Below are 14,032 nucleotides of genomic sequence, written 5' to 3' on the forward strand. Positions count from 1 at the left end.
CAGTGGCGGGCGAATGCTGCTAACCACACCGCCGAGCAAACTCGAGACACCGAATGCAAGCGACAACGGCACACTGCGAGCATACCGTCCGTGACGTCGTTCTCTGCGTCGCAGCCGAACGTGTGTGTAACCTCACAATTGAGAAATACTTTAATGAAGCCTCGGGACTAGCCTAGGGATAAACACCGGGGCCGCACGTTTCAGCTTCGCTGGTTAGCCATCTTTACGGAGTGGAAGGACCGACGAATTTTTTTTTAGTTGTATAGGCCGTATAAATTGCAGTGAACATTCGTTTACTAATTAAATTAACAAACGTAGTGATGCGCGCGCACAGGCCGACATGAGCATATCTCTCTAAACGACAACAAACGGTCGCTGTCACAACGATAGCATGATAAAGGACGTCGGCAGCGGGAAACGAACGCTACGCAAGAGGCCACCAGCCACCTCAGCTCTCCCTTGGCATTTGCACCCGACGTAGATTACCTCGAAGGTACGGATCGCAGGCCGCTTATGCACTCAACCGCACGCACAGCCTGCGCAGCCACGGCCGGATTAGAATAGAAGACGTGCGCTCTCCTCCCTTAGCGCGCTCTTGATCACGAGACTTCCAACAATGGCCGCGCGGGAAGACGGCGCGCATCAAGCCGCCACCCTTCTCGGCTCTCTCTCGCACGCTTTGCCTCTAAACCACGGCATGCGGTGCGTAAAACGTTATATTATCGCGATTTTACTTAATATGGAACATCACGGCGGCGGTGATCGCGAACTTTCGCGTGGAATGTCCATTTAATTGCCAATGCAATACATAAGAGAACAACGCTTTTATACAAGCACCGTTTGTAACCTGTCAGTAAACCAGCTGTAAGCTGTATCTGTCTTCGTTTTCTCATCTTTGTCGGTCGTCATCTGTTTATGGTAGCATCTATAACGGTCCCTTTACGTAATGTATTGCCTTACGTGCACCACACTGACACCAGGAAATTAAGGGAAGCGCGTAGGAAACTCAAGACCAGTGCACAAGACTCTGATTGTCTGTCGAGATTCGCGCAGAGGCCCGCGCCTCGCCGAAACGCGACGCTCTAGAGTTTGAGGCCATGCACAAGTGCTCGCATTGTGGTACGAAACAGTTGGCACACACTTAGTGGATGTACGAACTGAAGGGGAGGAGTGTAATAGAACGGGGGAAGAGGGACGTGCCACCCCCCCCCTGTAGATCTGGGGCAGTCACGTGACGAGGAGGAGGTCGGGGCCACGGACACGCTTCCGGCGCGCGGAAAACGCGCGTCTTAATTGCTCCTTAACGCGCGGAACGACGAGCATCTCACTTCCCCAGCTATGCGCACAAGGACGCGCTGTCTGGCGCGCTGCACTTTCTGTTTTGCCGCAGCGCTGGGGGTCGTGAGACGAACCAGATAAACGCCTGCCTGCCTGCCTGCCTGCCTGCCTGCCTGCGTCGCGCCCCTGAGCACCATAAAGGATGCGCAGGCAGGCCTTTGCAGCGAGAGTGGAGTGAAAGGGCGAGGGAAAGGGCCGGGGACGCAAAATAAGCGGGCGACAGGGGGGGGGGGGGGGGGGAAGGCTGACGTCACACTGTGCGCCCCGGCGTGCTAGTCCCGAGACCTCCCTGGAGGTCGTGCGAAATGAAGGGACCTGCGTTTGCTGACGCAGGGTCCGGAAGCGAATGAGAAGTGTGGGAAAGGGTACGCGATTGCAACGAAGCGAGCGTGGAAGCGGACCGTGTTGCAGGTCCGTTGCCCTTTCGTTTCGTTCACTTTAAAACACATGGAAGAAGCGATAGCCGAGGGTGCCAGTAAATTTTATTTGAGGTGTCGGGCGGTGAGAATAGAACATGAATTGGAGGGTGAGAGGTTGCCGCAGCAGCGTTTGCCTTCACATTTTGGTTTGTTTTCCTGACGTTCATTTTTCCCTTGCGCGGGTCAGGCTATACGGTGATATGCGGAAGCCTGTCAATTGTATACTTATACCCTTTGATTAGAAGGACGTCACGTAATTCTACAAGCTGGATTAGCAGTGCGTTGGAAAATAAGTAGGGGTCATTCGAATAGCAACCTTTCCGAATCGAATACCAATATTCGGAGAAAACAAGCACCGAATATCGAAGCAAATTCTTGTTTTCGTTTGTCAAACAACATTAAATGTCAAGTATGCGCAGAGTCCGCTTCCTGAACAGAAAAGTAAGGCCATATCCATTATTTGACACACGCATGTAATACCCATCGCAACGAGATGTGGAGAGAACTGAGCAGCTTGTAAATATGAGAAACAACTATTTTCTGTTATCTCTAGCACCGTCACAATGAAAATAATGAAACAATGGAACAGCGCGTCATCAGACGCACGTACAGGGCCGTGTTCGATGAAGAAGAGAAGTGGAATGCTGCAGCACCACACATTGTTTTATAGGGATGCAAGCACGGTGAGACTGATGAAATTATAAATGGAAACAAATTCGTGTAAAGGATGCCTAGAAGCGATCCGTATTTATCGAATGAGTGGAAATTGTTAAGCTGAGGTTATATACCTCGTGCGGGCGCTCAGAAACTCGTGCCTTTGAGCAACAACCTGGCTCTCCTGCAGCAGAATCATTCGGGACAGTCCTAACACTAATCGTTCGGTCCCCATTGATGATCGAGTAAGTGTTGCTATATCTTATATAATGAGATAATACTTGTCTTATTCACTGAGGTAAAAAAATTTAATATCTACGCCAGAACCTAGCGCCGGTAACTGTCGAAGTTTATATGATAGCAATCTCAGATTGGGAGGAAAGTGACATCTTGACAGCTGCGCACTCTGATTTGTCAAACGGACGTTTCCATACTTCGTATTTTTTGTAGACTTGCAATTTTGTACACTGTGACGCGCTCGCGCACGCTCGGTGCATCTCAAGTTTTCTGTTAGATACTTCCAAAATGAGTGAATTGCCCTCCTCTAATGCTATAAACGAAATGCATGACTGATGATACAATCGAGCCGTTGTCTTCCATGACAGCAGCCTAACGCTCTAGTCATTAAGCCTCGATCGCACGCGTGCTTCTTGCCTCATTGCCAAAGTCACTCTTTGGGACGTCTGGCGCCTGCGTCACGTGACAGTTTCTCCCATTCTTCTCTCGTGGCACCTATCACTTTGAGATGCTGCGTTAGATCTCACTGCCCTCGGGGTCGGCCCACGTTCCTAGGCCAGACGACAATACCTCCCAAGCAGCGGAGTTCCCCCTATGATGCTATGGCGTTAAAACATACCGTAGGGTAACACAGAGCAGCCTATGCTCGCCAGTTAGGGCCTACCTAGAAGATCATCCTAGCCTGGTTGCACGTTCCAGATGGCGCTATAGGCATGCACCAGTGCTTATATGGCTGTGCGCAGAACGTTCTCGGCACGGTCACTGACCGTGTCCTTTTCTGTCTTCTCTCTCAATCATGCTTTATACTCTTACGTCAGTGATCTCAAACACATGGCCCGCGCATCGTCCCACCCATACCGCATATAGTTTTCCACTGAAGCACTCTCGGCTTCTGAAGTGCCCGTTCCACTTAGAAGACCGCCGCTAGCAGTTTCTTGTCCTCTGCCGTGATGCCGCGGTGATTAATGCAAACGCAAGAGATGTGTCTATGTACCTCAAAAACCGGCGCTTCTTGTGAAATGAGTACAGGGTTAACAGGAAGCAATACCGTCAAATGTTATGTGAAGTGCGAAATTGCGCATCCCTTTGGCAGAAAGGCGCATTCTGACGCTCTTTTTATCTTTCTTTTATTTTTTTTTTATTCTGTCTTACAATCTTGGTGAAAATGTTTTCAAGAGCCAAAGTTTACATTACCTATTTCTGTTTGGAAAAGTTGGGTATATCGACAACACCGAGTACGCATGGAACTGTTAAGAGCTAGCCACCATCGGTCCTCACCGACCTTTTTCACTCGCAAAATTGGTGCGCCCTTGTTGGGCCCATCGGAAATATCAGAGCGAAAAGCATTTAATCCACTTCAACACTTTTTCGAAGACACATGCATCCGTAACGAGTAGTACATGCTGCACTGAATAGTAATACAATGTAACTACAACTTGCTTCCATTATTTGTATTAATGGGCGCTTGTATGTTGCGTGTTATACTCTTTTGTATTCTGTGCTGACGCACACTTCTTACTGTCATGTCTCTATTTTATCAGTGTGCATTCATCTGTTTACTCGCTCATCGCAGACTGCATTGCGGCTGCGTGTGTGTGTGTTTGTGACTGTTTACGAACTTGCCTATTTACGACTTGCCTTCGCCGTTTATATCTACATGTTTGTGCGTGTATAGGACTGTGTGCTGTGTAATTTTGGCCTAGTACATGGTTTCTTTTTCTTTTCTTGCAACGCATATATTCTTTATACCGCTGTCTCTGCTATGCGAAAAGCAGTAGCCTTCACCATTATACGGTGAATTCACCTCTTTCTATTATTTTCATTTGAATAAAAGAGAGCATTATCAACGCGCTACTGCTATTGCTGCACGGTGCCGACGTTTCTCCTCAATGTATTCCTAATTTAATTTGGTAAACGTTTCAATGATGTCCTCGCCAAATTTACCTCGTGTTTCTGCGTTTGCTTTTGTTTCATGTGGCAGGGTGTTGCCCTCCACATGTTTGTGTTTTTCAAATTGCAGGCGTTTAATTCATTTCCATGAAAGTGTGCTTACGCCCACAAATAATGAGCATCTGTGGCCATCTCAACCATATCCCATATGCAGGAACAAGTCATTCTGATCGTAGTGGTGAATACGACCTTGTGAGTTCACTGTGTGTAGTCGGGGAGACGGCAGTCGGTACAACATTCGCCGAAATCATTTCTGATCATTAGGCTTACACTAGGCCTCACAGTGCACGTCTGCACACACAATTTGTTTATGTGTCTCTGACACAATATGCAGTTCCAGGGATCAAGAAGAAAGCTGGAGTTTTGCTGCAAGCATTAAAGCGGACGACCTTACACTGTACATGTATTTACGACATGCACAAATACCGCCAGGAACGCTTACGGTCTTTGTGAATCTAAGCGGCGCTGCAGCTTCAATCTTACTCCCGGCGAAGTCAGCTGAGATAAGCTTGAGACGCAGTGTTTGATTACGTCGGCATGCCCAAGAACTTATTTAATTTCGGGCAGCACTTGAATTTATTCTCCCCGGGAACCGTTTCCACACTGGGCCGATTTCGGCGGCAATGTACGAAGTACGGTGTGCCACCGCGCCAATGAACAACTGTTCTAGCGTATTAGACAAACTACCACATACATGACCAAGGAATGGTGTACCCTTTTAGTGGCTTCTGGAAACTGCAGCATCAGTGTGAATGATTTTGCCGACGAATACGTCCGATCTGCTCTTGAGAGAGGTCGATGTGCTTTGATTCCGCTTTCGCAAACTCGTCTACATCTCAGCTTTGCCCTATATCCCCGTAAACGTACCTATAGCCCATGTTGAACGTTTTCACCATGTCTCGTCTACGTGCGTTATACCCTGAACCAAAGGTACGTCCACCGCCTAGGCTAGCATGACCCGAACGCATCATGTTGTGTCGTTTGTGGCTGAGCAGCGCATTTACCAACTCGTAACTAATTGAAATTGCCGAAAGCCCAAGCTTAGATAGGTGCAGCTTTGTCGAGACCGTCACACACATTCTCTGTGTGTGCTCATTCTGTAGTACGGAGAAGCAAGGGATGTGCGCCGTCCTTGAGCGACTAGACAGTCGTTCAGTATACAAACAGGAAGTTCGAAGACGATATTCCCAAGGGAACTCTCCACAGGAACATATATCTGCGCTGCTCCAGTTCCTTGTGTTCATGAGCCTATAAGGCCAGACTTTGAGAACAACACTGCGGGCTAGCCCTGCATTGTGTATCCACTTTAGGTTCTTCGTGTTTTCATGCTTTCGTTTTTTTTTCTCATAACCCTTTAACCACACCCTCCTTCAGGGTAGCCAACAGGAACTATGTCTGGTTAATCTCCCTGTCTTCCCCATGCATCCTCTCTCTCTCTCTCTCTCTCTGTCATTATCCTGTTTTTATCAGTTAGTAAGTTTTACAATGCCAAATAAAACATGATGTTTTCAGCACACTCAAGTTCATATTTCTTTTTTTTTTCTTCTGAAAATACGGTCCTGAAAGCAATGTTCAAAATAGCGGCTGCTCGCGTTCGCTTCCATTCGGTATATTCAGCGACGACCCGGTGGTCTCGTGGGACCACGTGTCAAGCGCTGTCCGGAAACAGCGAATCCTCACGTGACGTTTAATTTTGTTTATTTCTGGTGTCCGCTTCGAGCTGAGACCTCCTTAATTAACCAGTGACGGGTGATTGCCGAGAGCGTTGTGTAACCGGCCATTAGGTGGCAGTAGCCTGTTGTAGTTAACGCTCCCTAAACGGCTACGTGCTCGTGCTTTCCAGCGGCCTTGGCGATTCCGATCTCATTAGGGTAACAAGTGCTGTGACGATTAGCACTGGCCTCGCTCCAATTCCCACAGCCATTTACGACCGCCGAAGACGACCAGAGCGGGCGTCTGTGTTGCAAAATTCTTGTATCTTCTAGGGGCTCTTCTGTTTGTAACGTTTGTAATGAACGTTACAAGTCTGGTCGCGTGTCGCACGCTTACGTTCGTTGCACACGTTTTGTTTCATTGAATTGAATCAATTGAATCAATACGAACGATTAGTTTAGAAAAAAATTTCAGCTCGGCTTTGTTCTGCGGCTCCTGCTTAGCCTTACACGGAATTCATTCTGCTCAGGGAACAGGCTACAAAGAAGGGGAAGCATGACAGACCTTTCACACGTCATGCGTGAACCGTGAAAGACGCTTACGTAAGGGCGTTTGAGGATCTTTTATACCTGAAACATCCGTTAGGCGCCTTTCACACGTTGGAACCATGTTTTACGTTACCGGTAACCGATCACAATCCTTTTGTCGATTCTGACGTGATCAGTTACTGCAATTTTTTCCTAGTAGAGACTCTTATTTATACTAGCAATGAACTTCTAGGGAAGCAAGATAATTGCAGGCATGACAAACGTAAAGAAAACATGTTGTCTAATCTCTCCACTGTCTAACTAAAGAAAAACTGCTATGATTACGACAGAGCTCAGCCTAGCCAGACGCCTTGCATACTACTCCAGGTTTTCAGGTTCGAGCACGTGCTAAGCAAAACATAATGAAAAAGTGGCAGAAATTCGGCACACACATTCCTTTATAAATAGCAGAACGAACAAAGATGCAAACATCTAGTGCTCTAGAAAATTTATTGGGCTCTGTCCCATAAGACACACAAACCAATCTGCCATTTTGATCGGCCATTTCGGTGGCTCGAGAGTCTTTTACGGCGATGGAAGTTACTCAGTCAAGTAACGGCAACGGCTCCCAACTTTGTGCAAAACTCCAGGAATTGTGTGCAAACTCCCGCAACAGTACCGGACGACGGTAACGTGATGACATGATAACGAAGACGTAACCGTGATGCACGCTGCCGCGCAATCGAACGGACGGACGCACGGAGTAAACACTGTTTACAACTAACAACTACCTCCGTAGCGCTTAACGCAGAGGCAGTGCTGCTTCGTGCCCACATAAGATTCCATCACTCTGGGGGCGCGTCCTGATGCACATTTCGAATACTTTATCGTGATGCATGATGCGGCGAAGCAACTTTCGAAGTTTGAGCCATCTTTACGTGCTTTCGTTCAAGGGAAAGTTCAAGCTTACCTAAGTATCCCTTTCTTAAATGAATTGGTGACCGAACTGAGCTGAAATAGCAGTGCCTTCCACAAAACGATTCAGTCAAAATCCTACTGCACGCTGTCGTGTCAACACGGAATTGATGGACTCATGGTGCCCCATATTTGTAACACAGAAACACTCAGCCAGAGCAATCGCTGGACACGCTTGCCAGGCTGAACCCCCTTCTACCCCCCCCCCCCCCCCACTCCGGCTGTAGTAACATCACCACCACCATCTCCGTCTGCGACCCTGTAATTGTGCTCAATATTGGTTCTTGCTGGTACATGGTTGGTTTATATTCATCCATACAAACGCTTTTGTCTTGTTTACGTGTTTTTAACCCTGTCTTCGCCTTCATTTCACGCTCTTCAATTTCTTTACTGGAAGAGTGGCTGGCGGACTCCTTCCCCGACATCATGAGAGCACTGCTCAGACATGTCAGACTTCTAGCCTCCCTTTCCTCCTCGGACCCATACTTTGGTTTTGCGTAAAAAAAAAGAATCACCGACGACTACGATAATCCCTAATGCGAAGTTTCGCGCTCAAGTTTCGCATTACGCATTTCGAATTAACGAACGTGTTTTCAATTCGCGATATATTGGCTGGCGCGGACAATCTGTCTCATGCGGGGCGTTGCAAACGGAGCGAAGTGGGGCGCGACTGCCTCGCTAATCGGGAGATCGCGAGAGACAGCGTGTGAGTGACGCGTGGGCGCGATTCACAGCAGCCGCCGCAGACAGACCTCCGTTCATCCAGTGCTTTGTTTCCATATACAGGGTGTTTCGGCGAACACTTTCAAAAATTCTTAAAGGTTGCCTGTGGCAGATAGCACAATTCTAGTTGATGAGCTGGTCTACTCGAAGAGGCGGACATTACTTGCACAAAGAATTTAAGTGCATAATAAAATAATTAACAGAAATTCACTAATTAAGTTTTTAACTAATTGCCTGTTGGTCCATATTGCAATTTACAAATTGTAGCCGTGGAGTTCGCAAGGCGGATCCACTTGGAACGAATTCTCGGGATGACACCAGTTTCGAGATATTAATTCCAGAACTTTGCGGAGAAATGCATTGGCGTTCCAGTTAGGTTCTTAACAAAACGTCACTTCATGCATTCAAGCTCAAAATTAACTGGAACGCCAAAGCATTTCTCCGCAAAGTTCCTGGAATTAATATCTCGAAACTTCTGTCATCCTGAGAATTAATTCTAAGTGGTTCAGTCTCGTGAACTCCATGGCTACAATTTGTAAATTGCAATATGGGCCATCAGGTAAATATTTGAAAACTTAATTAGTGAATTTTTCTTAATTAGTTGATTATGCATTTCAATTTTTGTGCAAGTGATGTCCGCCTCTTCGAGTAGACCAGCTCATTAACTAGAATTGGGCTATCTGCCACAGGCAACCTTAAATAAATTTTGAAAGTGTTCGCTGAAACACCCTGTTGTTATCGGTGGCGTCATCGGTGAACAGATGACGCGCGCTACTCTGGCGCCATCTCGTGGCCATCGTCGCCGCAGGGCCGTCTTGCGCGGCACTACGCTTTTCTTCTCACACTTTCGCCATACCCTCCTCCTTTGCTTTCCGCCTCGCGCTCTCTTCGCTATCGCCGTCTTTTTTCCGCTGCGCTGCGCCTTCGCTCTTTCACCCTTCGACGTGCTCGCCTCAGGAACGGGAGCATAAGAGCTGCGTTCTAAAAGTTACTCACTATATCTCTCTCTACAAAGCGGAGCTCACAGAGGGCGTGATCAACTGCGCACTTGGCTCAGCTTCTAAGTTGCAGCACCCCATTTTATGATGAGTACTTGTTCATAATGTCATGCTGCATTCAGTTTTGCTGTCCGAACATATCTCCTTCCGTGCCCAACGATGTCCTAAAAAATTGGTGCATCTGTCGTGATGCCACCAAAACAGGTCGTTTGAAAGCGAACGCTCTATTAGGATTGAGCGCTGCTCGGCTAGCCCTCTAGGCAGAGTCCGATTTCTCTTCGTTCGTATGACGTCACACGCGTAATAGGAGAGCTGGAGCCGCGGCGAGCGGTTGCCACAGATCAGTGACGCAGCGACGCCACGGCTTGCAAGAGCTGGACGGCAGCGGAACGTCCGTTACGACCGAGCGAGGCCGTACAACACGATATTTAAATGCGTCTCTCGTGTTGTGGCCACGTTCCTTTTTTTGTGTCTTTCTTTTATGCAAGGCTTACTCTCGTTCGTACCGCTTGCGCAAAGAGAGTTGTCATGCGGATGACACCCCTGGGAACAGTGGAGCCGCGACGTTCCCGTTGGGTTCCTCCGCGCCACGGGGACAGATTGTCGCATCGCGGGTTAGTTTTGGCGTGACTCTGTTTATCGTGTCGTATTTGCGACCCCAGGCAGACTTTTTTCATTGTGAGTTCTTACTTTTGCCTGCACCGATGTGCAACTGCGGCTGCGTCAATGAGGCGTTGTCGTGTAGGCTTGGCGGTGCAGCGCTTGCTGCGACGTGGTGGCCGACATTTGCCGCCGCTCGGTGATCCTTTAAATTGAAGTGCCTTGCAATGGTATAGGCGTCACTTGACTAACCGCGTGAAAAAGAAGTCAAAGCTCGGAGTGCTGTTGTTACCCTTCGCTTTGACGATATCGATAGAACGAGAAGTACGGGGAAAGCATGAAGCAGCATGCCGTCGCTGATTACAGCACCTGCGTCCATAGACTTGACGCTGGTTTGCGAATCCGGCTTCGGCTGCGGAGAAGCCAGGAAACGCCACTCCATCGATTACGGCTCGGTGTGGCGCATACACTCGCCGATACCTTCGCAAGATTGGACGGGAACACTCGCTGGATGGCCCGCAAGCTATTCAGGCTTGCGTTGTATTCCGCATCGGTGTGCTCGTCCTTTTTTTATTTTTCGCCCGCCTTGTGCCGCGGTTTGAATGATGACTCACTGAACGACACATCTCAAGATTTAAGGCTCATCAAACTCTACTGAAAGGCGGCGCTGGGGCGGAGCAACTGCCGGAAATTGCTGCTAGGCTACATCAGCCTGCAGCCAACATCACGCTCCATCGTTTTAGAGCGCAGCTCTAAAGAGATGGAGCGTGATGATGATGATGATGACACTCGCCGTCCCAGCGGCGAGTGTCGGCATCCCACGTACACCCAGCGAACGAGCACAGCGAAGGATAAAAGAGCGAACGCGGAGCGCAGCGGGGAGATGAAAGACGGCGATAATGAAGAGAACACGAGCAGGAAAGAGGAGGAGAGTTCAGCGGAACCATGAGGCGGAAAGCGGAGGAGGGTATGGCGAAAGCGTGAGAAGAAACGCGTAATGCCGCGCAAGACGGACTCTGCGGCGACGATGGCTACTAGATGGCGCCAGAGTAGCGCGCGTTGTCGGTTCACCGATGACGCCACCTATACCATTTACATGAAAAAAGCGCTGCATGAGCGGAGGTCTGTCTGCGGCGGCTGCTGTGAATCGCGCACACGCGTCACCCACACGCTGCTCCTCGCGAACTGCCGATTAACGAGGCAGTCGCGCCACACTTCGCTATGTTTGCAACGTGCCGCACGAGACAGATTGCCCGCGCCAGCCAATATTTCGCGAAATGAAAGGACGTATAGAGCTGCGCTCAAATATCGCATTATGGAGCATCGTAATCGTTGGTGATTTTATTCTCACCGACACGGGTGGCAAAAACAGAGTCACCTCCTCAATATGCACAAGAACAGCGATTACAGACGCTAGGTGACGGCGAGGTAGCCGCCGTGGTAGGTTAGTGCATGGCTACGGCGTTGTGCTGCTAAGCCCACAGTCGCGGGATCAAAATCCCGACTACGGCGGCCGCATTTCGATGAGGACGAAATGCCGAAACGCCCGTATACCGTGCATTGAGTGCACGTTGAAGAACTCCAGATTGGTCAAAATTAATCCGCAGCCTCCTACTACCGGGTCCCTCAGAGTAGTTGATGCCTTTGGCACGTAAAACCACTGAATGTTTTTAAAGAGTGTAGTTCAGCTTCACCGTTAGGCTCGAAAGCGGGCGTATAACATGAACCATGACGTTCGTGGAGTCAGTGTTATTCGGTGTGTTGCATAACAGCGTTCAGAAAGAAAAAATGTCGAAAGCTCCCTTTACAAGCGTTCATGGTGGGGTAAACTTCGACCGTAAGCAGTTTCTCACGTCGGTGTGCTAAAAAAATGAAGGTGGAAGAATACAATACAAGCTGTACACATACAAACGTCCAGCATTCTGTTGTCATCGTCTCCGGCGATTTTGGCGCTTTCGTGCTGTGCTACTTGAACGAAATGCATGTTCGCAGTGTCGATGTACGCCAAGGCTGCTGTTCTTGACTTCTCCCTGCATTCTACGAGTCTGATTTAGTAGGCGATGGTTGGACCATCCACGACGACGATAGTGTGCCAATAACTGTTCGAATAACGATGTTCCACTTGCCTATTCAAGTGTTTATACAAAATGGTTATCGAAAAGTTTCCCGAACTGAAAGCCTCAGCTAACCGCATGCACTTTCTCTTAGGGCTCATCGTCTTCTGTATCGCCTTCGGCATCATAGCGGGCCAGATGGGACCAGACGCAGAACTGATGGTGCAGTTTTTTAGCAGCCTGAATGAAATCATCATGAAGATCGTCTACCTGGTCATGTGGTACGTTTGTTGTTGCAAGCTTTATTGCCATTAGCCACGGACTGGCTGAAGTTTTGCTCTCTCCTTGTTGCTCTTTCATGAAAGCGAAAAAGAGATTTGCGTGATTGATTCCGCTAACAGCTTACAATCGAACCACAATATCCGATAGCTACTTTCGCGTATTTTGTAGATTATCTGTGTGTGAACGATCTGTCTGTGTCTTTCAGAATATAGCGCTTGTGTTCTTTTTCTGCCAAAGTATGAATGATTGAAAATTATAGCTCGAGAGTACTTGCCTTATTTGGAGCGATCAGTGTATGATATTAAATTAACCGTGAAGTGCGACATCTGAGATTGTTTTATGTTTTTTTTTCTGCGACGCCAGAAGCGACATATGAAGATAGAGAACTACAAGATGTGATGTCAGTGCCGCATTATAAAGAAGATAACAAATATTTCAGCGCATGCCACTGATGAGTTTTTACTCACGGTGCCCCTTCACTCTTCTGGGCGGAAATGAAGTCCATGCCTTGGATCATATGTTCATTTATTAATTCATTCCTTAGCCATTAATGTGTAAAAACCTGAAATTAAGAGAAAGAAGACGTTCACCACTGTTTCTGAAAACAAATAAGTAAACCGACAGCAGACAAAACAAAACACTGTCTGACAAGCTCACTCCTAAAATTATTTTTACACTGACTCGCAAGTTTACTCTTGCAATAAACTTAACTTAGAGTCAACTTTGACGGTTTCATGTGCGGCCTGTTCGGCTCTGGCTGTATTTCAAGTTACCCAGTGTCCCACCTTGGTAATATTGTGATTTGCTCATGGCGTGATTGCACCGCAAAAAAAAAAAAACTCCACTGCGGAACGACAAACTGGAAGTGTTCTTTGTCGAATAAAATTCAACTGATAGTCAGCGCTTGCGTTTCTTCTGCGTTCTGCTAGCCACGCGTTTGTCTTTCCGCTCTCCGGTGCTTTGCTTTGCGATCCCGTCACAAACTTGCACCCAACTCACCCAAATCACTATCCTAATTCAATTCCACTCGCCCTCCTTGCGCAGGTACTCGCCGTTCGGTATCATGTCACTGATCATCGGCAAGATCATGTCCATCAAGGACTTGGCGCTGACGGCGCAGCAGCTAGGTCTCTACATGTTGACCGTGATCGCGGGCCTCCTCATCCACGCCTGCATCACTTTGCCGCTCATATACTTTCTCATCACCCGGAAGAACCCATTCACGTTCTTCAAGGGGATGCTCCAGGCATGGATCACTGCGCTCGGCACAGCATCGAGGTGAGAACAGGGGGAGGGGGGCATTGGCGTGGGCACAACGAGTCAGCGTTACAACGTCCTTCTCAGAACCTACCTTGCGTATTATATTGAAATTCGAGATCGATTGCAGTTGAAACATTCGTTCCAGACGAGAATTCAAATGCACGCGGCATTGTATGCAGGAGGTTTGTTGATGTTCTTGCAGTCAGCTTTCGATGCCTGCCAAGTCTCCCGAATTTGCCGTAATGTGTACAAATTTGGGATAATTGTACAATTTTACATCAGGTTTTACGAAAAACAAGTTCCGTGTGCGAAAAGGTTTCGATTGCCACTCCCTGAACCTTCCATTGAAATTCTTCTGATGG

General features: G+C 48.1%; 1 protein-coding gene across 2 annotated transcripts in view; it reads left to right on the top strand.

The window, feature by feature from the left end:
* Window positions 1-14,032, top strand: part of LOC119464584 (excitatory amino acid transporter) — a 153,906-nt gene that overhangs the window by 111,693 nt on the left and 28,181 nt on the right. For both annotated transcript variants that reach the window (XM_037725609.2, XM_037725608.2), the window contains exons 6-7: window positions 12,283-12,409; window positions 13,455-13,688. In XM_037725609.2, coding sequence (XP_037581537.1) covers window positions 12,283-12,409; window positions 13,455-13,688 — 361 coding nt within the window. The remainder of the gene's footprint in view (window positions 1-12,282; window positions 12,410-13,454; window positions 13,689-14,032) is intronic.

This window comes from Dermacentor silvarum, chromosome 9 (assembly GCF_013339745.2).
Source record: "Dermacentor silvarum isolate Dsil-2018 chromosome 9, BIME_Dsil_1.4, whole genome shotgun sequence".
In the NCBI taxonomy this organism is placed as follows: domain Eukaryota; kingdom Metazoa; phylum Arthropoda; class Arachnida; order Ixodida; family Ixodidae; genus Dermacentor; species Dermacentor silvarum.